Here is a 26,047-nt window from a genome sequence, read left to right as displayed (position 1 = left end):
GGGGGCACAGCACAACCACAGGCGGCCCCGACTACGTCTTATAGCAGCTCTCCTGAAGTGCCTTCCCACCTGCCTGGCCACAAGAGCCCTGTCCCGGGGACGTCTCCCACACCGAGACCCTCACTGCGCTCCACCTGGCGCAGAAACTGGTGAGGTGGGCCGGTTGCCCCCGGCCAGAGGGCTTCCGGGAGTGTACTTGAAAACTTTGGAGAGGCTCGCTGGTTCCCTCGGTGCGCACGCCACCTGGCTCTCACCAGCTCCGGGAGGTTCGGGGGAGCGAGAAAGGACCTACTAGCGTCACGTCTTTTAAGTCACGACGGGGTTGAACGTGCCTACGAGGCCCGGAGTGCGCGCGCAACCCCGCGCGGGCAGGCGAGGCTCTGTAGGCCGCAGGTCGCCCCCTCGGCCTTGCCGATCACGTCACGCTCCGCAGGCCCTCCCGAATCCTCCTGATTGGTGGAGAGCGCGCGCGAGCGCTACCGCTCCGCCCCCGGACCCGCCCACCTGCGGCACTGCCCCGCCCCCTGGTTTACAAGGCTGGCCGTGTGGCTTCCAAGTTGGAACGCGAAGGCGCGGGCGCGAAAAAGCTCGGACCCTCCGAGGTCGAGGGGCCACTTAGCCGTCATGCACGCCGTCGCTCCAGGCCTGACAGTAGGTGGCTGCTCTTCAGAAGCACAGTGCCTGCTCCGCTAGGCCCGCGACCGGCCCCTTCTTCTCCATAGCCCACGACCGGCTCCCCCACCCCCCTTATTGCAGAGCACCCGGAAATGCCCATTGCCCAGGCCCCCTCGACGCCGATACCCACACGTACCAGGAGACTGGTCCTCGAGGACCCGCCGCCCGACTCCCAGGCTCGCCCGACTCCCAGGCTCTCGGGCCCGATGCGGATGCGGGTTCCGCCGGCACCTCACGCCTGGATCCCCCAGCCCCGACCGCGGACGCCCCTCCTGACTCCCCGCTCACTCCTGGCTCCCCAGGATTCTCCGCACTCTGGGACCCCTCTGCTGCCCCGCGCGCCCCCGGGTTTTTCCTCACACGAGCGTCCGGGACCCCTCAACGGACCTCCTCGGCGTATGAGGGCCCACTCCTTAGCAGCCTCTACCTCCGCACACCGCTGCTCTCCGCGCCCTGATCCCTGACTCCTCGGTCCCCGCACCGGGACGCCCCTCACCCAGCATCTCCCCCCAGACACCCCCACGGAACACCCTCCCCTCCCCCCCCCATATTCCTCCTCCGGCCTCCTCGCGGTAAACATCCCTTCTCAGGGCCCAAACTCGCTCCCGCAGCCGTGCGAACCCCCCTAGGCCCCCGGGTCCCACAGTGCACACCCCCTCTGAACCCCACCCGCACGGCCGCAGGCCCCCGCTTAGCTCCCAGCGCCTGCCAGGCTCCCCGCACCTCTTCCCCCAGCCCCGGGCCCCTGCCATCCACCGCCAGAACCCCGCCGAATCTCCCGCACCGCGAGCCCTGCGCCCCAGTCCTCCGCCCGAGACCCCCTCACGCACACGCGCGCGCACACACACACACACACACACACCCGCGCGCACGCCCCTCCCGCCCTCCTCTCACCCCTCCGTCTCACCCCGCACCCCTCTCCCCTCGGGCCCGGCGGGCAGCGCCGGGGGCGGCGGCGGAGGCCGGTCCCCGGGCCGGGACACACCCACCCGCCCGCCCTCCTTCTTTCCCTCGCTCCCTCCCTCCTTCCCGCCCGCCCTCCCGCCCTCGCTCGGCGCTCGCTCCTTCCCCCTCGGCCGCTCCCGCTTCCCGCGGCGCCGGGCCTCCCGCTCCGCCTCCCCGTGCGCGGCTCTCCCGGGCGCGGCTCCGGGGTTCATGGTGACGAGGCGGCGGCCGCTTGAGCCCAGCGGCGGCGGCGGCGGCGGCGGCGGCGGGAGCTGGGGCGCGGGCCCGGGCCGCCTCTCCCTGAGCGCGGGGCCGGGCGGCGGGCGCGCCCAGGCGGCGGCGGCGAGCGCCCCCCCGGCCCGCGGCCCCGCGCGCCCCCCGCGCCGCGCCCCCGCGCGCCTGGCTTGCGGGGGGCCGGGCCGGCGGGCGGACGCCGCGCCGCGCACCCATGGACGGCCCGGCCATCATCACCCAGGTGACCAACCCCAAGGAGGACGAGGGCCGCGCGCGGGGCGCGGGCGAGAAAGGTGAGCAGGGGCGCGGGTGGGCGGGCGCGGGCCGGGGGCGGGCGCACTCCCCGCGCCGCAAGAGTTGGCTGCCGCGCGCCCGCACGGGCCTGGGGGAGGGGTGCGCCCGCGCAGGAGGGTGCGTGGGTGTGGGGGTGAGCCCGCAGGCGAGGCTGTGAGCGGGTGGCGGTGACCCTGACGCGCTGCGAGTTTAGGTTTGCGCTCCACCAACGGAGAAGTTGTGAGCGTGTGTGTGCGTGTGTGTGTGTGTGTGTTGCTGGCAGGTTGTGAGTGCTTGTGCCCTTTGGGTTTTGTGTGTGCAGGAGACAGAGAGGTTGTTCAGGGTGTGTGCGTCTACCAGAGAGGTGCGGAGGATGCTGTGCACCTGACAGGTTGTGAGTGCGTGTGTGTGCACTTAAACGTGTGTGTGCGGACATGCCAACTGAGATTGTAGGGGTGTGTGTGTGTGTGCACCTCTCGCAGAGGTTGTGAGTGCATGTTCTCCTGCCAGGCCATGAGGTTCTGTATGTACCTTATGTGCAGGTTTGTATGTAACCAAGAGGTTGTGGAGTAAGTGTGTGTGTGTGTGCATGAGTGTGAGCCTGCAGAGAGGTTGTGTGTGTGTTCCCTACTGACGGGAGTTTGTGTGTGTGCATGGTGTGCCTACACCACCAGCTGGCAGGTTGAATACGCTGTGTCCGTGGACTGGAAGCTTGTGTGTGTTTGTGCACTCACGCAAAGGCTTTGGCCTGTCTGTGCCATATGTGTGCACCAGTGAGGCCGTGTGCCTGGGTGTTTTAGTTGGTTGTGCAAGTGCTGGGGAGGCGGGCTGTGTGGGGACGGGGGAGAGGCATTGCCTAAGCCATTCCCCCTTTTTCGACTTCTGGTCTCAGTGACAACAGCCTGTTGGGAGTGTCTGCTTGGTCTGATGCTCCCTGGGCCCTTTTAGGGCCCACCTCTAACACAGACTCAGGGAGCCCTTAGGGTGCCGGGTGTGTCCCTTCTCTCTGTGCTGCAATGCCTGGTTTGATTTTAGCACATTTGACCCCATCACCCACTTTTGTCTCCTCCTGGTTCTTTTTCTTTGTGTCTCTGCCCCCCTCTGAGACTTGATGTCCCCCTTTCTTATGTGCCCTGCTTATTGTCCCTCTAGTGAGTTGTCCTGAGGTCTTTGAAGGGCCAAGGAATCTGGCTTGGTCTCTTTTGGTGACTAAAGCCTGCCTCCCTCTCTTCCTGCTGTGCGCCCCCCAAACACCTGGACTGATGTCAGGAGCAGCCCACCAGGACACCCTCCCCCCACCCAGCCTAGCCTGGCTACGGCCAACTCTGGGAAAGAGTCAGATTTCTTTCCATGTGTTATGACCCTTGCTGTGCCAGTGGGGTAAGGGGTGCAGCCCATCTGACGAAGTGGGGTGAAGGTGGGAGTAGACAAGCCCCTGTCTCTTTCCAAGCAGGGACCGCTGGGCAGGCCCATCAGAAAAGGCAAGAAACCGCCAGAGGGACCCCCAGATTGGGGATTTGTCAACCCATTTGCACTTTCCTAAACCAGGAACATTATGTGTCTGCAGACGCGTTTTCTTTCGTGCGGAATTAGAAATCAAACTCCCCCAGGCATTTTTCTGTGCCTAACAAACTAGCTACAAAACTAAGCGAAGAGGGTGCTTCAGGTCCATCTGTATGTCTCTTTGGGCCCAAGTGGGCAACACTTGTTCTGACCTTTCTGCCATCAGGACTGTCAGTTGGAGCCCTGACCTGTGGGCTCTGGGCCGGGTGTGTCCTCTCATCGAAGGTTTAGTGGGAGGCACGAAGGTGGTTTGGTGCCTCTGCTTCTCACCCACTCTGGATCGAGTGCTTTGCGTGATGCTTTGCCAGAGCGAGAATCCACAGCTGTTATGAAGAGAGGTGTGGCATAAAGCAGAGAAATAAAGCAGGACCTTAGCCCTCCTGCTGCCCCCAACCTGAGTCTAGGAGTGGGGTCCTCCCCAACACTCTCTCTTCCTCTAGCTGCTGGGCTTTTTAGAGTCAATCTATCCAAAATCCAAGCCACGCACAAATCGTCAAGGATGGTGCTTATTCTATTCAACCTGTTTACATTACTTTTCATGGCGATCTTTCATTATCTTTAACAGCTTATTTTGTTTGTTTTCTAGTGTCTGGCTGGCTGATTGTTACCTGATTAGGCCAATACTTGCTGCTCGGGGGTGGGGTGGCTAGCCAGTAGATTCTTCTTGCCGAAACATTAAATAATACTTGATTCAGTTTTTCACTTTTAAAAAATTGAAAAAAATAGGTCAGTTACAACATGGCAATAAACTTCAGAGCCAAAATTTGGAACAGCTTCTTCATATTCGTACATCTCTAAATTGGTTCGGCGATGTTTCTAGCTTAAGCATGTTGATCTGTTTAGATGGGCACAATATATTTTACATAATTTTAATTCTAGGTAAACACTTAACCATTTTGTTTTTATTTGTGGGGCCTGGAATGTTGTAAGATTTTGTGGGAGGAAAGAGACACACTGTGGGTTTTAAAAAAGTTTACTTTATCATTTATTCTGTAAAACAGGAGTAGTAATGAGTGCTTTTGTGTTTGATAGGAGGGTTAAATGAGATGATGTATGTTAAACCTTTCTTTAGGTATGGATTTGTAAAACGAAGAATAATAACACATAAATACTAAACGTTGGCTCTGGCGTTTTGCACGAACTGAATTACTCCTTGACACATTGCCACGTGGTGGTGCACTCCTTGGAGACGACTGTCACGATTGCCACCAACAGCCTGGCCTGTCAGGGAAGATTTATTTCTTAGCTGTGTTTGATTTGGTTGACAGTATAAAGATGCAGAGACAGATTTCCCTGTTAGTTCCACTCAGCCTGCTTTGCTGTCTAGACATTTACTCTTACAAATCAATAAGAAAGGTTAGTACGGTGGAAAAGTGGACAAGTTCATGAACAAGGAAGTCCTAGCATAGAAGAGCCAATCTGTCCCATAAATGTATGAAGTGATGCTCTACTTCATGTGACATAGTTGCATGCATCAGTTTGGTTAAGCACTTAAATGACAACATTCAGAGTAAATAAAAGTTTTGGGAAATGGATACTCTTACAGACTTTTGTTGGAGAATGCAATCAATACAGACTTTTTAGAGGATAATTTAGCACTGAATTGTTTAGGAACCTATCCGGCTGCAAGTAACAGACAACTGGGCTTATCCTATGGCGTAAACCAATGGATTTTATTCCCACACAGCTAACAGTCTGGAGGTAAGCTCCTGCTGGCTGTGGTTCAGCAACTCCTTGGTACCAGGCCTGACATCACCATGATTCTCTTGGCTTCTGTTCTTGTTGTAACATAGCTGCCACCCCTCCAAACACCACAGCCACCTTCAGGGCAGAAAACAGCGACAGTCATGTCTGTCCCTTTTACCTGGAAAGCAAAAACGTTTGAGGACTGGTCAGCAAACTTTTGCCGATGTTTATTTAGCAAGAACTGGGTCACACCGCCACCCCTAGCTGCAAGCAGAATGAGTTTCCAGCTTTTCCAGCCTTTGTTATGGGAGGCAGGAGATGATTAGAAATAGGTGGGAACAAAGTGTTGGTTCAGCCAATCAGCGATGTTGGCCGTATCTTCAAACTTGTAGTTTTACTTCTGGGTGTTTCTCCTGGAGAAGTGCCCTCATATGTGATCAAAGAAACACGTACAGGAATTTTCACTGATGGGTACATTGCTCGCAGTAGCAAAAAATCCATTCTGAGTTCACTGTTTTATAAGATGAGAAATTTAGGTTCAGTTTTTTGCTGTTGAAGCAATTAGACATAAATTGTTGGAAAGGCTATCCTTCCTCTTTTGCATTTCCTTTGTATCTCTGTCCAAAATCAGTTCAGCATATTAGTGTAGATCTCTTTTTTTTTAAAAATTTTTAAATTTTTATTTATTTTTGAGATGAGACACAGAACGCAAGCAGGGGAGGGGCAGAGAGAGAGGGAGACAGAATCTGAAGCAGGCTCCAGACTCTGAGCTGTTAGCACAAAGCCGGACGTGGGGCTCAAACCCACGAACTGTGAGATCAGGACCGGAGCCAAAGTCAGACACTCAACTGACTGAGCCACCCAGTCCCCCCTGTGTAGGGTCTCTTGTTCACTGATCGACCATAGCTATGTAGTAAGTCTTGAAATAGGATGCACTGATTTCTCCAATTTTTTGTTCTTTTTCAAAAATTATTTTAGCTGTTCTATGGGGCACCTGGGTGGCGCAGTCGGTTAAGCGTCCGACTTCAGCCAGGTCACGATCTCGCGGTCCGTGAGTTCGAGCCCCGCGTCAGGCTCTGGGCTGATGGCTCAGAGCCTGGAGCCTGTTTCCGATTCTGTGTCTCCCTCTCTCTCTACCCCTCCCCCGTTCATGCTCTGTCTCTCTCTGTCCCAAAAATAAATAAACGTTAAAAAAAATTATTTAAAAAAAATTATTTTAGCTGTTCTAGTTCTGTTGTTTTTCTATATGCATTTTACAATAACCTGGTCTGTATCTACAAAAGATCTTGCTGAGATTTTGATAGGAATTGAATTTAACTTGTATATAAATTTGGGGAGAACTGACATCTTTACTATGTTGAGTCTTTAATCCATGAACACGTTATGTTTCTCTCCTTATTTAGACATTCTTTGATTCTTTCATCAGAGTTGTATAGTTTTCAGCATACAAGTCCTGTTGATGTTTTGTTAGATTAACATTTAAATGTTTCTCTAGCTTGTTTTAAGTGATCATATTGTACTTTTAATTTTGGTCCAAGTGTTCATTGCTATATAGAAGTAGAATCGATTTTTGTATGTTTGTCTCATATCCTATGACCTTGCTGAGCTCACTTATTAGTTGTAAGAGGCTTTGTAGATTTCTTGCAGTTTTTTTCACAAACATATCAAATAAGAACATTTATATTTCTTCATTTCTGATTTGTATGCTTTTTATTTCTTTTTCTTGCTTTATCGCACTCACTAGAACTTCCAAAGTATGTTGAATAATAGTGGGGAGATTGGACAACCTTCCCAGTGGGAAACCATTCAGTCCTTTACCATTAAATGTAATGTCAGCTGTAGGGGTTTGTTTTTTTTTTTTTGATGTCTTTATCAGGTTGAGGAAGTTTCCCTGCATTCCTATTTTTCTGAAAGCTTTTAGCAAGAATGGATGTTATTATTTTTGGGTAGTACCTGGGTAGCTCAGTCTGTTAAATGTCTGACACTTGATTTTGTTTGGATCAGGTCATGATCTCCTGGTTCATTCGTGAATTTGAGCCCTACATCGGGCTCCTCAGTGACAGTGCAGAACCCTCCCATGCACTCTTTCAAAATAAAGAAACTTTTAAAAAAATTTTTTTAAAGGATGTTATTTTGTTGTGTAATTTTTTTGCATCAACTGATATCGTCCTGTGAGTTTTGTCTTTAGTCTGCTAACGTGGTAGATTACATTGATGGATATTGTGTAGAGTTTTTACATCTGTATTCATGAGTGATATTTGTCTATAGTTCCTTTTTTTGCATTGTCTTTATCTGTTTTGGTGTCAACTTCACAAAATAAATTGGGAAGTGTCCTCTCTTCTTTTTTCTGGAAGAGATTATGCAGAATAGGTGTTAAGTCTCCAGTGAAATCATCTGCGTCTGGAGATTTCTTTGGGGGAGAGTTTTTAATTACAAATTTAATTTCCTTAACAGTTATAGAGCTATTCAAATAGTCTCTTTCACGTTGGCTAAGTTATAGGTGCTTTTTTTTTTTCAAGATTTGACTATCTCATATAAGTTGTCAAACTTATGTGTAGAGTTGTTCATAATATTATTCTCATATTATCTGTTTGGTTCCTGCAGGGTTTGAGGTGATATACTCTTTCATTCCTGATATTGGTAATTTTTGTCGTTCTTGCTATAGATTTCTCCGTTCTCTTGATCTTTACAAAGAATCGGGTCTTTGATTCATTAATTTTCTCTATGCTTTTATGTCTTCAACTTCAATGATTTCTGTTCTTTTATTATTTCCTTCCTTTTGCTCGATGTGAGTTTATTTTGCTCTTTTTTCTTGGTTCCCGAAAGGGAGCGTAGATTGATTTGAGACTTTTCTTCTTTTCTTTTTTTTTTTTAATTTTTTTTTTAATGTTTATTTATTTTGGGGACAGAGAGAGACAGAGCATGAACGGGGGAGGGGCAGAGAGAGAGGGAGACACAGAATCGGAAGCAGGCTCCAGGCTCCGAGCCATCAGCCCAGAGCCTGACGCGGGGCTCGAACTCGCGGACCGCGAGATCGTGACCTGAGCTGAAGTCAGACATTTAACCGACTGAGCCACCCAGGCGCCCCTCTTCTTTTCTAATGTATGCATTTAGTGCTACAGATTTTTCTCTTAACACTACTTTTGCAATGTCCCACAAATTCTGATGCTACATTTTCATTTTCACTCAGTTCAATGTATTTTTTAAAAATAGACTTTATTTTTTTAGAGCAGTTTCAGGTTCATGGCAAAAGTGAACAGAAGTTAGAGTTCCCATGTGACACTGACCCCACACATGCACAACCTCCCCTGCATTGACACATTATTATCACCTGAAGCCCACAGTTCACATTATGGCACACTCTTGGTGTTTTACATTCTGTGGGTTTTGACAAGTGTGTAGGGACATGTATCTACCATTGTAATGTCATACAGAATCGTTTCCCTGCCCTTAAAATCCTCCCTGTTCTATTTATTCATTCCTCCCTTCCTGCAGCCCCTGGCAACCACTGATCTTTTTACTGTCTCCCTAGTTTTGCCTTTTCCAGAATATTACATAGTTGGAAATCATGCAGTATGTAGCCTTTTCAGATTGGCTTCTTTCACTCAGTAATGTGCATTTAAACTTCCTCTGTTTCTTCCTGGCTCATTTTTTTCTAGTACTGAATAGTATTCCATTGTATGCATGCACTGTAGTGTGTCCATTCACCTACTAAAGAACCTCTCAGTTGCTTCCACGTTTCAGCAGTTGTGAATAAAGCTGCTATAATCATCTGGGTACAGGTTTTCCTGTAGACACAAGTGTTCAACTCATTTGGGTAAATAGCAAGGAGCACCATTGCCGTCTAGTGTGGTAGGAATATTTTTAGTTACGTAAGAAACTGCCAAACTGCCTTCCAAAGCGGCTGTATCATCTTTAGTTTTCAGAAGTTTAGTTATGATATGTCTTGGTGTGGGTTTCTTTGGGTTTATCCTGTTTGGAATTTGCTCAGCTTCTTGAATTTGTAGAGTGTGTCTCTTGCCAAATTTGGGACGTTTTCAGCTATTATTTCCTGAAATGCTTTTTCAACACTGCCATGTCTCTTCTCCTTCTGGGACTCTAATGACACAAATATTAAATCCTTTGTTATAGTCCATGGGTTTATCAATGCTAACTATTCTTTTTTCGTTTCTCTCTGTTGGTTCAGATTGGATAATTTCTGTTGTCCTGTCTTCAAGTTTTTTTATTTGTTCCTAGTTCCCTCCATGCTGCTGTGTATCTCCCATCCACTGAGCTTTTTATTTCAATTTTTGTATTTTTTAGTTCTAAATCTTCCATTTAGTTTTTCTTTCTATTTTGTATTTCTCTCCTGAGACTTTCTATTTCTTTGCTGAGGCTTTTTATTTTCCTCATTTGTTTTAAAGTGCTCCTAATTGTTTTTATCATAGCTGCTTTATTTTTTTATTTTTTTTTAATTTATTTTGAGAGAGAGAGAGAGAGAGAGGGAGAGAGAGAGAGAACTCAAGCAGGGGAGGAGCAGAGAGAGAGAAAGAGGGAGAGAGAATCCCAAGCAGGCTCTTGATTTCCAGCCCAAATCAAGTCAGATGCTTAAGCAACTGTGCCACCCAGGTACCCCTCATAGCTGCTTTAAAATCTTTGTCAGAGAAGTATGACATCTCTGTCATCTTGGTGTTGGCATCTATTGATTGTCGTTTTTCGTTCAATTTGAGAATTTCTGGTTCTTGATGTAAGTGAATTACAATTGAAATCTTGACATGTTCATACTATGTTATGAGTCTCTGGATCTTATTTAAACCCTCTGCTTTGTTTGGTTTTCTCTGAAACTGCTCCAGCAGAGAACGGAGGGGAGGGCGCTCTCTCATTATGCCAGATAGATGTAGAAGTCCAGGATCTCTACTTGGCCTCTTTTGACACGCTGCTGTGCAGGGAGGGAGTTTTCAGCTCCCACATGGTCTCTACTGAACTGCATTGGGAGTGGTCTCATGCCACTGGGTGCTGGGAAACCCCTGCCTCCTCCTGTGCCTCCTCTGGCACCGCTCCAGTGGGAGGAGGGCTTCCTTACTTCTAGGTAGGGATGGAAGTCCAGGCTGGCCACATGGTCTCCACTGACACCTCTGGGAGACAGGGGAACTCTTTACCAGTTGTCAGGTTTGGAAGTTCCTGCTCCCTACTTGGCCTTCTCTGACACTACCCTGGCCTCCTAACACCCTGATGAGGGTGGAATTCTAGGTACTCAGCCAGTTTTGCTGGCACGGGTGAGGAGGTGTGTGTGTGTGTGTGTGTGTGTGTGTGTGTGTGGTGATTGGCTGCTGTAGAGCAGTTATTGTCTGAAAGTTTTGTGTGTTGCCAGACTATCCCTTTCCTGGTCCCTTAGTTATAAAGAGTAGTCTTTGGAGGGAACTCCCGTCTGCAATTGTTGGTGTTCGCCTTACCACCTTCTTCAGCTAAGTCTGGGCTGTTAGAAAAAGAAACCCCAGAGATCACTGCAATGTCATTTTAAGTTTCAGAGCCCCTAGCTGGTCTGTCTTCTTCCACCTTTCAGAATCTTCTTATGTTTACTTTATAAACAGTGCCCAGGGTTTTTACTTATACTTAATGGAAAGAACCAGAAGTATGTCTACTCCATGTTCCTGAAAGCAGAAGTCCCCTGATTGACTTTTAGACCGCTCCAAATTAAGTGTTTTAAGGAAGACTGGAGTTGGAAAGTTGTCATTTTCAAGGTTTATTTCAACATTGTGCTTATGATCAATGTAAAAGTCAAAGTGACTTAGTGCTTTGAGAATCTTGATTGCCCCCTAAAAAGAGAATGATAATTAATTCAGTGGGAAATCAAGGCTAGATCAGTAGGGCTTCAGTGACAATTGTTGTTTAAACAACCTTAAAAAAATGCTTCCATAAGCTTTGGTCTTAACACCAGAATTTTTTATCAGAGTTCATAGTATCCTGATTTAAATATATTTTTGATCTCATATTCCATTTGGTTGGCAAGCATGTTTAAACGTCTGTCTTTCATTTTATTTCTCAAGCAAGAAAGCATCAATTTAAGTCAATAGAAATGTCTTCATAGGATAAACACAAAGGAGCTCATCTCTGGATTTAGCACTCATGACCACCACACATGGCTTGCTGGCCAGTGACTGGAAAAGTCTGCTTCCAGCCTGACTGCTCTAGAAGGAGGTTTTAGAGCTTCAGGAACTTGTCCCAGACCGTACTTGACTGGCACGTCCAGGTTGGAGAGGAACCCCATTTGGAACGGACTGGGTTTTCAGGAGGGACCACAGAGCTTCGAGTTTAATTCCGACATAGGTGTATGTTCGTATGTGTTTACTTACCTACTTATCTGTCTTCCAGTTTTATTAAGATATGATTGACATACAACACTATTTAAACTTAAGTTGTACAGCGTGATGATTTGACGTACGTACATGTTGTGAAATGATTACTACAGTAAGTTTAGGGTGCATCCTTCACCTCGTATAGTTACAAAACAGAAAAACCACCTTTTTTGTTCTTATGATAGGAACTTTTGGGATTTACTCTCGTAGCAACTTTGAAGTATACCCTACAGCAGCGTTGACTGTAGTCGTCATGTTGTATGTTACATCTCTGATGCTTGTTTACCTTACAGCTGGAAGTTTACAAGTTTGTACTTTAGGGTCACTTCACCCAGTCCCCCTCCCCCACTCCCTGCCTCTGGCAACCACAAATCTGATCACTTTTTCTATGAATTTGGTTTTTTTAGATTTCACGTATAAGTGAGATCACACAGTATTTATTATTTTTGTCTGTCTGACTTATTTCACTTGGTATAATGCCCTCCAGATCCATCCCTGTTGTTACAAAGGGCAGGATTTCCTTCTTTCTTATGGCCGCGTAACATTCCATTGTATAGGCATACACCTGGTCTTTATCCATTCCTCTATTGATGGACACTTAGATTGTTTCTAAGTGAATAATGCCGCAGTGAACATGGGGGTAGGGAGGGCAGGTGTCTCTTTGAGATGGTGATTTTGTTTCCTTTGGATATATACCCCGAAGTGAGGAAAAGGCCTTGGTCTCTTTTACTGATGTGGAGGGTAGGGGAAGTAGGATACATGATGCAAGTAGGTTCACTGGGTCTTTTCAGCCAGGAACCGGCAGAAGTCAGGACACGCTCTGGCGACCAATGATTCTAGATTTAAATGTACGTATATAGTTTTAATGTATGTTTTTTTTCACTTGCTTTGTCAGTAACGTATGATGCCAAGGTCAGGGAATGTAAGGAGTCTCTTGGGTAATATTAAAGGCATAATGTATACCTTCAGATTTATTTTCTAGATCTTGATTTATCAGACATTTAGAGTTTAGTATTTTTAATGACTTATCTTTCTGTTTAAAGTCTACTTTCTTTAAATAGTTTTCTTTCCTTTAATCTTTTAACATATATCCTCCTATCTTCACAAAGTGAGGATGCATATTCAGTGCTATATTTAAAATAAAATTAAGCAAATATTTGCTTTTATGGCTCTGCATAATGGAGCACTGGGTCAGGATGTGGACATTTTTGTATTGGGGATCAGGACTGAAAACACTGGTGGCATAGTTCTCTGAAAGCAGGGAATAATAAACACTGGTCTTTATGGATGCTAAGGATTATGTAATCACCTAAGTAATAGCTCATTTTGATTCTGAGTAGCTGCTTCAATTTAAAAACTGAAAGGTTTCTTTGTAATTATGATTTGTAGTAAGGCTATTTGCCAGAATGTTTTAAAATCTTGGTACTTAAAAGTGCTTGAAAAACTGAAGAGAAGTGGCTTAGCACCTGATGCCCAATAGCGTTCGTACTTTTCATAGTTAGTATTTAACCCAGGCTTTAAATGTTTTTAGGGTATCTTGAAGAACAGACTGTACCACCTTGTCAACATGGCTTGAATGAAACATAGCCTTTCAGTACCAGAAGTCAGTATCCCAATAAGAATTTATACTGTTCTTTACATTGTACCTAATACCTCCTTCTGCATTCTGATCAAGATTAAGCTTTCATGCTTAGCATGTCATTAAATTTGTTCTAAGTATTTGGCTCACTTATGTTCAAGTCAGAAACCATTGACCTTAATTCCATAGACTTCAGTCAGAGCCATATTTTCTTTCCCCTTTTTGAAGAAACAGCTCAACACGTTCATTTGGGTTTTGGTTAGAACAGATACATTTCATGGCAGTCATCAAACAGTGTGCAGTTTGAGTAGCTTATTAATAACTCTGTCAGATATTTATTTATTTATTTATTTTTAACTCTGTCAGATATTTAAACAGTTACTGGTGAGCATTAATGTTTCTACTCCATAGCACACCCTGTATCATTGCCGAAGGCCTGACTTCTCCTTTTGAATTTTTTTGAGTTTGATTTTATATCGAGATAAATTTGCAGACAATAAGAATCACTCTTTTTGGCCTAAGCCAAGGTTCCCAATTTCTGTGTTGACAAACCAGCCCCACAGTCAAGATGGAGGATATTAACACTGGTGTCAAAATACTCCCTGTGCCCCATTGCAGCTGTTCTCCCTCTACACTCAGCCTCCGACAATAATCTGTTCTCTTCTCTATTGTTTTTTGCCTTTTCTGGCATGTCATATACTAAATGGAATCCTGCAATATGTAGCTTTTTGAGTTTGGCTTCTTTCACTTAACCTGATGCCTTTGAAACTCCTCCAGATGGCTGCACGTGTTAGTGGTTCGCTCACATTTATGGCTGGGTAGCGTTCAGTTGTATGGAAACGTCGCGATTTAAAAGTATATGTTTCGCTTAAAAAAAAAAAACCTGCCAAACTACTTTCCAACGTGGCGGTACTATCTTGCATTTCCATCAGCAGTGTGTGACAGTTCCAAGCGCTCTGCATCCCTGTCGGTCCTTGGTACCATCAGTTTTCTATTTTAGCCATTGTAGCAGGTATCTATCTATTGTCATGGTTTTAATTTGTATTTCCCTAACAACTGTGAGTGCTGAGATTCCTTTTATGTGCTTGCTTGCCATTTAGATGAAGTCTGTGGTTAGTTGTCTGTTCAAATTCTTGCCCATTTTTTAAAAATCGGACTGTTTGATTTCTTCTTATTGAAGGAGAAGGTTCTTTGTATATTCCGGATACACTTTTCTTGTTGGATATGTTTTGCAAGTATTTCTTCTCAGTCTTTGGCTTGTCCTTTCATTCTCTTAGCAACTTCTTTTCTTTTCCAACTTTTTAAATTGTAGCGAAATGCAGACAACATAAATTTTACCATCTTAACCATTTTGAAGTGTACAATTCAGTGGCAGTAAGTACGTTCACACTGTTATGCAACTATCACCACCATCCATTTCCAGAACTCTTTTCATCTGGTAAAACGGAAACTGTCCCCTTTAAGCAATAACTCTCCTTTCCCCCTCTCCCTAGCCCCTGCAGTTACCATTCTGCTTTCTGTTTCTGATTCTGACTATCCTAGCTACCTCATAGAAGTGGAATCCAGAGGTATCTGTCTTTTAATGACTGGTTTATTTCACTTAGTTTAATGTCCTCAAGGTTGATCCATGTCGTAGCATCTGTTAGAATTTCCTTCCTTTTCAAGGCTGAATAATATTCCATCATATATACAGTTGACCCTTGAATAACTCCGAGGTTAGGGGCACTGATCCCCTGACGCTTTTGGAAACCCATGTGTAACTTTTGCCTTCACAACAGCTGAAACTGCTAATAGCCTGCTGTTGGCAGCAAGGCTTACTGATAACATGAACCTTTAGTTAACACATATTTTGTATGTTATATATTATGTACTCTATTCTTACAAAAAAGTAAGCTGGAGAAAAGAAAATTTTTTTTAATCTTAGCAGTTCTGTTTAAAAAAATTTTTTTTAATGTTTATTTATTTTTGAGAGAGAGAGACAGCATGAGCAGGCAAAGAGAGAGGGAGACACAGAATCCGAAGCAGGCTCCAGGCTCTGAGCTCTCAGCACAGAGCCCGACATGGGGCTCAGACTCGCGATCTGTGAGATCGTGACCCGAGCTGAAGTCGGGTGCTCAACCCGCTGAGCCACTCAGGCGCCCCAAAAAGAAAATATTTTTGAGAAAATCATAAGAGAAAGTACACATACAGTACTATACTGTAAAAAATCCACATATAAGTGGGCCCATACAGTTCAAACCTATGTTTTTCAGGGGTTGACTGTATTGTATATATATTATATATATATAGTGTATACATATCATACGTACTGTATACACTTATGTATATGCCGTATATAAAATATCCCGCGTTTTGCTCATTTATTCATTTGTCAGTGGACACTAGGTTGCTTTCGTGTTTTAGCCATTGCGAATGGGTATATACCCAGGAGTGGAACTGCTGCATCACATGATGATTCTCTTTTTTAAATATTTATTTATTTATTTTTGAAAGAGACAGGGAAAGGGTATAAGCAGGGGAGGGCCAGAGAGAGAGAGAGAGAGAGAGAGAGAGAAGGAGAGAGAATCCCAAGCAGGCCCCGCACCATCAGCGCAGAGCTCGATGCGGGGCTCGATCTAATGAACCGTGAGATCATGACCTGAGCCCAGATCAAGAGTTGGATGCTTAATCGGCTGAGCCACCCAGGGGCCCCTCATATAGTAATTGTATATTTAATTTTTTGAGGACCAACCATACTGTATTCCATAGCAGCTACACCATTTTACATTCCCATCAGGTATATAAGGATTTCAAATTGGGGTGCCTGGGTGGCTCAGCTGGTTAAGGTCCGACTTCGACTCGGGTCATGATCTCATGGTTCGTGGGTTTGAGCCCTGCATTGGGCTCTGTGCTGACAGCTCAGAGCCTGGAGCCTGCTCTGATTCTGTGCCTCTGATTCTCAGATTCTGTGCCTCCCTCTCCCTCTACCCCTCCCCTGCTCATGTTCTGTCTCTCTCTCTCTCTCAAAAATAAATAAACATTGAAAAAGATTTTTTTAATTAAAAAAAAAGAGGATTCCAGGTTTTCCACATCCTTGCCAATACTCGTTATTCTCTGTCTTTTTGATAGCTGCTACCCTAATGGGTATGAGATGTTGATGTCTTCTGAAGAGCAGAAATTGAAGTTTGTTTGTTTGCATATGGATGTGGCAATTGTTTCCGCCTCATTTATTGAACAGAGCATTCTTTCTCGATTGTATTGCTGAACCTTTAGTAAAAACCAATTGACTGTATATATGTGGGTCTATTTCTGGATACTGTACTCCTTAAATTTTGATCGCTTCCGTAATGTGAAGTGGTGCTAAGCTTAATATAGTACCAGTCCTCCCTCAGAAGTAAATTTTTGGTCATGATTTAAGCGGAAGAGAAGACCAAGACATTTTACAATCTGGCAGGAAAGATTTACTCTGCATTTTGCAGTGAGGAGGTGGGGGGCTCTAAAAGACAAAACCTTTGACTTCCTCCACTCTTTTTTTAGGAACTTACCCAAACAGATTTTGTACGGTATATCTTTTTTGCAGATTTAAAATCGGCGCTGAGAATTTCTTTTCATCTTGAGCATCCTTATGGAGAGACCTAATACAAAAGTACGAGAGGAGATAAACAAGCATTTGAGTTTAAAAGACAGCCTCCCATCGTTATACAATAGTATAAAAATAGTGACTATCTTGATGGAGTCTAAGAGAACAAAGGAATAGAAAAGCACCAGGAGACAGAAATGTGCTGAAACCCCAGCTCTGCAGAGAGGGCCTGGGCTCTGGAGGGTGTGAGGGATACTTTTCAGGCTGTCCCCATGTGTCGGCAGGGCGGGGGAAGGAAGTGCTGACACTGTTTGAAACAAAAGGGCAAAGCCAGCTCATTAGCCGGGTAGCTTCATTTCTGTTGCCCCCAGGTAAGTAAACAGGTGAAACTTTCCTGAGAAACCCTCATCCAGGAAGTGTGACCCAGTTTGGATAGAGATCACAATTGTGCTGGCCGCTAATGTTAAGATGTCACTTAGAAAATAGTATAGCGATGATCAGAGCCTCAGAGATGGGAAAGCCTGGGCAAATGGCTAATCTCCTTTGCTATCTTCCTACCCCCTATCTGGGCTCTCATTCCAGTTCTTCCTCTGTGAGGCTGCCGGAGGTGAATTTCTGAAGCACAGCTCTGATCATGCTGCTGCCTGCTTAAAGCTATTTCTCAGTGATTCCCCATTGGCCCCAAGAGAAGAACATGATGTTGTTCTTAAGCCGTTGTCCGTAAGCCCTTCATGGACTGACCCTAGACCACCTTTACAGTCTCCTGTCCAGGGACTTCTCTTCTACACCGTCATGAACTAACATGCTTTTCTTTTTCGCTCCATTGTGTATGTCCTGGTTCACCTTACTGAGATGATTTTTTCCTTATGTGCTTGATGGATTCTTAGTCGTCCTCTAAGATCCAGCTCACGTGTTACTTTCTCTTGACACCTTCTTGTACTGCCTGAGCAGGATGCAGTAAATAGAGTGTAATATTTAAAGGCATGGGCTTGGGGCGCCTGGGTGGCTCAGTCGGTTAAGCGTCCGACTTCAGCCAGGTCACGATCTCGCGGTCCGTGAGTTGGAGCCCCGCGTCGGGCTCTGGACTGACAGCTCAGAGCCTGGAGCCTGTTTCGGATTCTGTGTCTCCCTCTCTCTCTGACCTTCCCCCGTTCATGCTCTCTCTCTCTCTGTCTCAAAAATAAATAAACGTTAAAAAAATTTTTTTTAAAGGCATAGGCTTGTGTTTGAATTCTAGCTCCATCACTTATGAGTTGTGTGAACTTTGACAACTTGATTAACCTCTCTGAGCCTTGATTCCATAGTAGTTAACACTTCCTAGGATTATTGTGAGGATTAAACAGTATAATGTATGTATATACCCATATATGTATTGCATATCAAAGTACATAAATATGTAATAAACATTTCTTCTTCTTATTTATATTATTTCTAATTCATTTATTCAGAAGCACTTATTTAGCACCTTCTGTGGTATTCACCCATACCTGGTACTTGGAACGCACAGATGGGTGAGACCTGCCCATATATTTGAGGTGCTCAAACATAATGTTCTAAAAAGAGGCTATGCAAAGTGCCATGGAAGCTACTATTTATTTTATGCCTACTGTATGCCAAGTACTTTGCATGCGTATCTTACTTCATCCTCGAACAACCTTTAGATGGAGGTATAATAATCCCTATTTTATTTTAAAAAGATGTTTATGTATTTATTTTGAGAGAGGTAGAGAGTGAGGCAGCGGGGGAGGGGCAGAGAGAAAGGGAGAGAAAGAATCCCAAGCAGTCTTCAAGCTCAGCACAGGGAGCTCAATCTCGCAACCATGAGATCCTGACCTGAGTCTGAATCAAAAGTCGGACACTTGACTGACTGAGCCACCCCCCCCAGGTGCCCCCATAATCCCTATTTTATGTCCGTGGAAACAGAGTCTCAGAGAGGTTAAGTAACTTGCCTGTATGATGTAGGTATAGACCTACCAAATAGTAGAGCCAGGAGTTAAATGTAGTCCGTCTGACTCCGTTAAAAGGAAATGTAGGAAATCTTTGGAGAATATGGTAAGCTCAAAAGATTTACATCTTGAAAGACAGCAACCATATTTTTCCAAAAGATGCTTCTTTTTGCTTCTGCCAGAGGCGGCATATTTAACAGGATAAATTCTAGGGCTCACCCAAGTTGACAGGCCACATTTTCTTACAATTCGTGCTCTGTTATTTATATAACAAATTCTGTGTCCTTGAGTCTTACTGTTAACTCTTCACCCGCTGCATATTCACTTGTATACTGTGAACAGTTAGAAGTGAGAGAAGGTAAGGGCCCAGAGTCCAACAGCTTTCATCTCTAAAATTCTGAAAGTGATAGGTTTCACTCTTATCACTTACACTCTTTCTAGGTGTGTGATTAAATAAAAGTGGAGTTTTGAGGTGCTTTTGGAAGGAAAGAGTGCTAAGAAGGCTCTTAAAGATGCCTCAATCCCATGGTATTGATCAGAGTTCTTAGCAGCAAACCACAGAAACCATGTGAACTGTTTGAGACAGAAAGGAGTTTGTCAAAAGGTTTTAGTGACTTGTAGGCCCTCTGATTTGGCCAAAGAATTAGAGTTGGCTGTTTCACAGCTAGGGAAGAATGCTTAATTACACCGTAGAGTTATTCTAGTAAAATAATATACTGCTGCCCTCACCTGCTGATGATTCAGCTTAGCAGCATCACCAGAACAGTACTTGTTCTCCCTTAAACTTGGTGTTCATTTTCTAGAAACTGTAAGAAACAAAACGAAGCTAATTGTTTTTTGCTTTTTAAAGTAAGCTCTGTGGCCACCATGAGGCTTGAACTCACAACGCCAAGATCAAGAGTTGCATGCTTTACTGACTTAGCCAGCCAGGTGTTCCAGGAAGCAAATTCTTACAGCCCTGCTTGATTCTTTTTAGGTGGATGCTTTTGAGGAGCTGGGCTGAGATCTAGTTAGAAGAGATCTTATAGGAACAAAATCTTAGATAAATAAATGGAAGCATGCTCAAACAATGAAATCATATAAGGCAATTAAAGGGAATAAACTAGAGCCACACCTATTAACATGGCTAAACTTTAAAATGTAACATTGAATGAAAAAGCAAACCCCCTAATAACAGCTACAGTGTGATGCCATAAATAAATGTGAAAACAGGCAAAAACAGTTTTTGTATAGGGTGTGGATATATGCATATATAATAAAACTACAGAAACATCCGTAGGAATGATGAATGACAAATTCGTAACAGTGGTTATTTCCTTTTTTTTAATGTTTATTTTTGAGGGGGGGAGGGGCAGAGAAAGAGGGGGACAGAGCATCTGAAGCAGTTTCCAGGCTCTGAGCTGACAGCAGAGAGTCTGATGTGGGGCCGGAAGTCACGAACTGTGAGATCATGACCTGAGCTGAAGTCTGACGCTTACGACAGCCACCCAGGTGCCTCAGTAGTGGTTATTTCCCAACAGGGAGAAAAGGGGTGGAATCAGGGATGGCTGTATAATTAATTCCGGGTGCATATTGAACATTTTTTGTTTTTGTTTGTTTGTTTTTATGAATTATTTTCTTGAGACAAGATTTTAAGCAAGATTTTAAGATGTGCTAGAGCTGGGTAGTTGGGTAGCCTAATATATAGTTGTCTGTTATCTTTTTTCCTTGCACTTCTGTTTAAATATTTCATAGTTAATAATGTTAATCCTGGACTTTGAGTATTAACATAAATTTTGAAAAGTACTGCCTCCTTTACATAGAGATAAATTCAAAGGAAGTGGTAAAAAGGCAGTTACTGAACTTAGTTGGTTCTTTTCCCAATAGGAGAGTGTTCAGGAAGATACCCAAAAAACTTGGTCATTGAGCTTTCCAGAAGGGGTTCAAGTGATCTCATTGCTAACTCAGGCTGTGCCAGATACGCAGATTGGAGCCAGGTCATACCCCAGTCCTATTTTGTTTCTCTCAGGTGACCTTTCAAAGGGTGTCGTGAGTACTTGGTCTGGAGTCAGGTTGGCTTTGTGTGGAGTGCTGGCCACAGAAGTCTATGTTGGTTTAAACCGTCCTATTTACAAACGTGTAGTCAAATAGTCTTGGTTTCATCAAAGGGAGGATTTGCTTGATTTGCCAATTCTACCCCATTATCATGGGAATTTATTTTAGGAATAAAGGAACTGAAATGTTTAGTCAAGTCCTTTATATTAAGCGAAGGAAAATCATATTGGAAGGAGAACAAAGAGATGTGTGAAATGCAAAATCAAAAGGAGTCATCTTAAAAGAAATCAACTGAAAAAGCGTTTGAAGACCTGTGGCATCCCTCCTCGCACAGAGGCCCTCACTAAGGCTTTGAACTGATGCATCAGCATTCGGACTGGAGCTCTTGTGCCCTAGTCGTCCGGGCTGCCGCCAGCCCTGGTTTTTCAGTGCAAGGGTTTTTCACCTGGAGTCCACTCCCAAGTGGTCCATGAGTAGAGTTCAGGGAGTCCCATCAACTTGGTTAGCGGAAGATATTACTTGTTAATTTTCAATGACCCCTAACTAAAATTTAGCATTCTTCTCAGTTATGAAGATAACTGGCGATAAACCACTGTAGTGTTAATAGTGCCTGTAACTTTATCATCATGTCCGAGAGAGATTAACCTGTGGTTTTCTGTTCTTTAAATGTCCTTGTGAGGTTTTGGTATCAAGGTCATGCTGGCCTTAAAAAGCAGATTGGAGAATTTTATTCTCTGGGAGAATTTGTGTAAGGTTAGTTTTATTTCTTCTTTAAATATTTAGTAGAATACCTTGGTGAAGCCCTTTGAGGCCTGGAGTTCCTTTGTGGAAAGGTTTTTTAATGTAGATTTAATTTACTTAAAAGGTACAGGGCTCTTCATATATCCTATTTATTCTCATATAAGTTGGAGCAAGTTTCTTTTTCCTAGGGATATGTCCATTTATCTACATTTTCAAAATAATAAAAGTTGTGAAAGTTGTTCAAACTGTCCTCTTTTTGTTGATGTTGTTGTTGTTGTCGTTTTTAGAGAGAGAAAGCAAGAGAAAGAGCAGAGGAGGGGCAGAAGGAGAGGGAGAGAGAGAACCTTAAGCAGGCTCCCTGCCCAGCGCAGAACCCAGTGTGGGCTGTGAGATCATGACCTGAGCTGAAATTAAGAGCAAGATGCTTAACCACCTGAACTACCCAGGTGCCCCCAAACGGTTCTCTTTTTAATGTCTGTAGAATCTGTAATGATGTACTCTTTTTCATTCTTGATATTAGGTAAAACTTTTAAAAATGAACAAAACCCAGAGTTCAGAAGGGTTTAGGGAAATGACAGCTATTGATGGGAATTGAAATTAGTACCATCTTTCTGAAAGACTGTTTTGCAGTGTATATCAAACGAAATGTGAGTATATTTTATCCAACAAACCATTTATTTATTTGTTTACTGTTTGTTTATTTTTGAGAGAGAGAGAGAGTGTGCACATATGAGTATGAGTGGGGGAGAGGCAGAGAGAGAGAGAGAATCCCGCACAGGCTCCACACTGTCAGCTCAGAGCCCAACACAGGGCTCAATCCTATGAACCATGAGATCATGACTCTAGCCAAAATCAAGAGTCCATCGCTTAACTGAGCTACCCAGGTGTTCCTATGTAACAACCCTTTTAAAAAGGAATTTGCCGGGTTGCCTGGGTGGCTCAGTCGGTTAAGGTGTCCCAATTTTCGCTCAGGTCATGATCTCATGGTTCATGAGTTTGAGCCCCGTGTTGGCCTCTGTGTTGACAGCTTGGAGCCTGGAGCCTGCTTCAGATTCTGTGTCTCCCTCTCTGTCTGCCCCTCCCCCACTCATGTTCTGTCTCTCTCTCAAAAATAAATAAACATTAAAAAAATTTTTAATAGGGACGCACGGGTGGCTCAGTCAGTTAAGCATCCGACTTCGGCTCAGGTCATGATCCTGCAGTTTGTGAGTTCGAGCCCCGCGTCAGGCTCTGTGCTGATGGCTCAGAGCCTGGAGCCTGCTTTGGATTCTGTCTCCCCCTCTCTCTGCCCCTCCCCTGCTCACGCTCTGTGTCTCAATAATAAATAAGCATTAAAAATTTTTTTTTAAATAGATTAATTAAAAGGAATTTGCCATAAATAGTTTCGCAAATGCAAAAATATTCACCACAGTGTTATCCATAACAGCAAAAAACAAACAAGCAAACAAAAAACACCTGGAAACCAATCAATAGGGGACAGGGAAGTAATTATGTTAATTACATTCACTAGAATCATTTTTGCCAGTTACAAAAGTTAGGATATTGACATGGAAAAGTACCAGAGACATACTGTTGGTTACAAAAAGCAAATCACAGAAGAGCATGTAGAGTGTAGGCTCTTCTGTGTTAAATACATACTTCTCTATGTGAATGTATCCAAAGAAAATAATTTGGAAGTATAGTCACCAAATTTCTTTTTGCTTTTCTGTATTGTTTAAAATGTTTGCATGAACATGCATCATTTCTACAGAAATAGCAAAACTTTCTGACAAGCTTGGCAGTCACAAGATGAGAGGGTGGTTGGGGAGGGGAGTGTCAAAGCATTTTTCTTGCCTGATGGAGAATAGCCAGGAAGGAAGGAAAGCTTGAAACTATAAGAAAGAGGGGACAGTCAATTGAGTAAATCCCTTAGAAAGACAGGAGGGCCTGGACTCAGACACAGAAGTTAGCCTTAAAGGAGCAGGACAGCATTTCTTCCCAAAAGGGAGGGAAAGATGATTGGAGATACAGAGAAGTTCAGAGCCAAAAAGAAGGGAGATACGAACACTCACAACTCACGGCTGCCGACTTCTTGGTGAAGTCGGAGGTAAGGCCGTTTGCCAAGAGTGGGGAATGAGAATAGAATGAGGTCTTGAGACAAGAGGAGAGGGATGTGGGGTGTGGGCAGCAGAGCAGACGGGGGGCCTGATGAAACTTTTGAAAGGGCCCAGAGGTATGGCTGGGCAGGTTTCCTCTAGCAGGAGGCACAATTGGTGCCAGGTTATAGGGCAGCACAGCACGCTTAGCAGAGCTTTGGAGGATGACAGAATTCAGGGTAGGGACGAGGGCAATTTAAATAATTGCTTTGGAATCTAGGACGCATGGGAGGAACATGAATTAGAAAGAGTGCTAAGGAAGGACTGGATATTGAGTTGGAATATGGAGATCCCAAAAGCCAGAGGACAGGTGTTCCTGGTCATGGTGGGGTTTCAGAGTATGACATGTTCCAGGGGACACAAGGTCAGCTAGGTGGTCATGGAGTATCAGGAATGGTTGTGGAAGTTGGGAAGGTCAGGGTTGTGATGTTGGGAGTTTCGGTGGTCTTCCTCATGGATGGAGCATTTTCTCAGGGTGGTGACAGGAATTCTGGTTTCAAGGATAGAAAGAAGGCCGACTCCTCAGAGAAGGCTTAATGAAGAGAGGCGGGAAAGCCCTGGTCGGGAGCCACTGCAGGAGAGCAGGGAGTTTACTGACTTGCCCTCCTAAAGCTCAGGACCCTCGGCGCCAGGAGAAGTCTCAAGGCAGAAGGCCTTCAAGGCTGATGGGAGAAGCCAGGTTTGCAGTGCAGGAAGGAGGCTGACAAGAGGAACGGGCCAGAAAAGGAGAAGAAACGCTCTGTAGAAGAAGCCTCTTCGCAAAGGGATCAGGGGCAGGGACAAAGGGGTACAGATGAGTGGGCAAACAGTATGAGAGAGGGGCTTCTAAAGAGAAGTGAGCTGACAGGAGGAAGGTCTGAGCTGCAAAGGGGTGGAGCTTTGGCTGCTGGATTCCCAGAGGAAATGCTGAACTGTACGTTTCTTAGCGCAGAGCGGTACCTGCTCACTACAGAGAGAACAGCAACTACAGATAAGCAAAAAGCAAAAACAAGTAAACAGAAAGCCGTAAGAACTACCCAAATCCCAGGGTCTTGGAGCTTTTCCCATTGACCTGTTGTTCCCTCCTGTTCCTACTGCCGTAAATCCAGGTCAAGGCCACATCATCTCTACAATAAGCTTGTCCTCTGGGTCATAAATCTCTCTCCCTGGCTGAGCCCCTGGGCCTTCTCCAGCCTCTCTCCCCCCCTTCCCATGTATAAACCAACACAGCCATCTTCCCCAAATACCACTTTCCATTGTTGCTTCTCTTTGCAGGTTCCATCATATACTACATCCCTCCCTGGTTTTCAAGGGCGTCTCTAACTCAGAACCATCTTATTTCCCCACACTCATTTCCAAATATTTCTCTTTTCTTAGACATGCTTTATTTCCCTCCCAGCTCACTTTCCCACATCCTCACATCTGGGTCTCTGTCCCCTCACTATGATGCCTGGCCTGTTAAGGGTGACCACATCTTTCCATACTATGCCACTCCCCCCAATCCCCACCACCATGTGAAGGCCTGGTGCCTTACTCCAGCCCATCATGACTGATGTTTGGCCTTCCAGGTACTCATGTGACCACCCCTTTTAGGACCTTATCAGTTGCATTTCAGTAAACACTTAGGTGTGTTGAGTATACTTTCGGTACACCAAGGTGAGAGCACAGGATTTAGAGCCGGGAGGAACCTAGTCCCCTGATATTACTGATGAGGAGCCTAAGATTCAGAGAGGCCAAAAGACATCCCCATAGTCAACCCGCAAGATGTTAATAAAGCGGATCCCAGAACCCTGATTCTCAGCCCTAAATACTACATGTTGAATTGAAATTTGCTCTTAAAATACAGCTTTTCTTTGATACCTGGGTGTGGAGCCCCAGAGACCCAAAGCAATGGTTATCAATTTTTACAATATGTTAGAATTAGCTGGGGAGATTTCTAAAAATCCAGACTTCTAAGCCCAGTGGGGGGAAACTGATTCAGTTGGTGTGGAGTAGGACCTGAGTATCTGCTTAAAACCAAACCAAACCAAACCAAAACAAAACAAAACAAAACAAAACCAACCAACCAAACAAATGAAAACAGCTCTCCAGATGATCCTGGTAAAGATGATCCTTGGATCACCCTTCGCAAAACAGTTTGTGTCTTTCTCTTTGGAGCTCCCTAACATTGCCCCTGTAAACATTGTTAAGCTTTCCTGAAGCCTCCCATGTCAGGAGCAGGTTTGAGTTAAGCCACAACCATGTTACCATCCAGAACGCACAAGCCACCAGCTCTGTGCTGTAACCTGTGTAAATTCTCAGGCTCAAACTGGCCTGGGGCCCGGCTGCTGCCCTCCCTTAATATGCTTGGCCATTTGGCCCCA

The 26,047-nt window shown here is 44.9% G+C and overlaps 1 protein-coding gene across 4 annotated transcripts in view; it reads left to right on the top strand.

The window, feature by feature from the left end:
- The first annotated feature begins 2,008 nt into the window (after positions 1–2,008).
- The window catches only part of CTDSPL (CTD small phosphatase like), a 120,650-nt gene continuing 96,611 nt past the window's right edge, over positions 2,009–26,047 (top strand). Inside the window, exon 1 of one of the 4 annotated variants that reach the window (XM_043595754.1) lies at positions 2,009–2,147. In XM_043595754.1, coding sequence (XP_043451689.1) covers positions 2,069–2,147 — 79 coding nt within the window. In that variant the 5' untranslated portion in view covers positions 2,009–2,068. The remainder of the gene's footprint in view (positions 2,148–26,047) is intronic. The other 3 variants (XM_043595753.1, XM_043595756.1, XM_043595755.1) reach the window with 3 other exon arrangements.

This window comes from Prionailurus bengalensis, chromosome C2 (genome assembly GCF_016509475.1).
Source record: "Prionailurus bengalensis isolate Pbe53 chromosome C2, Fcat_Pben_1.1_paternal_pri, whole genome shotgun sequence".
Classification (NCBI taxonomy): Eukaryota; Metazoa; Chordata; class Mammalia; order Carnivora; family Felidae; genus Prionailurus; species Prionailurus bengalensis.
Note: the sequence above shows the minus strand (reverse complement) of the source record. Positions and strands in the feature narration are given on the sequence as shown.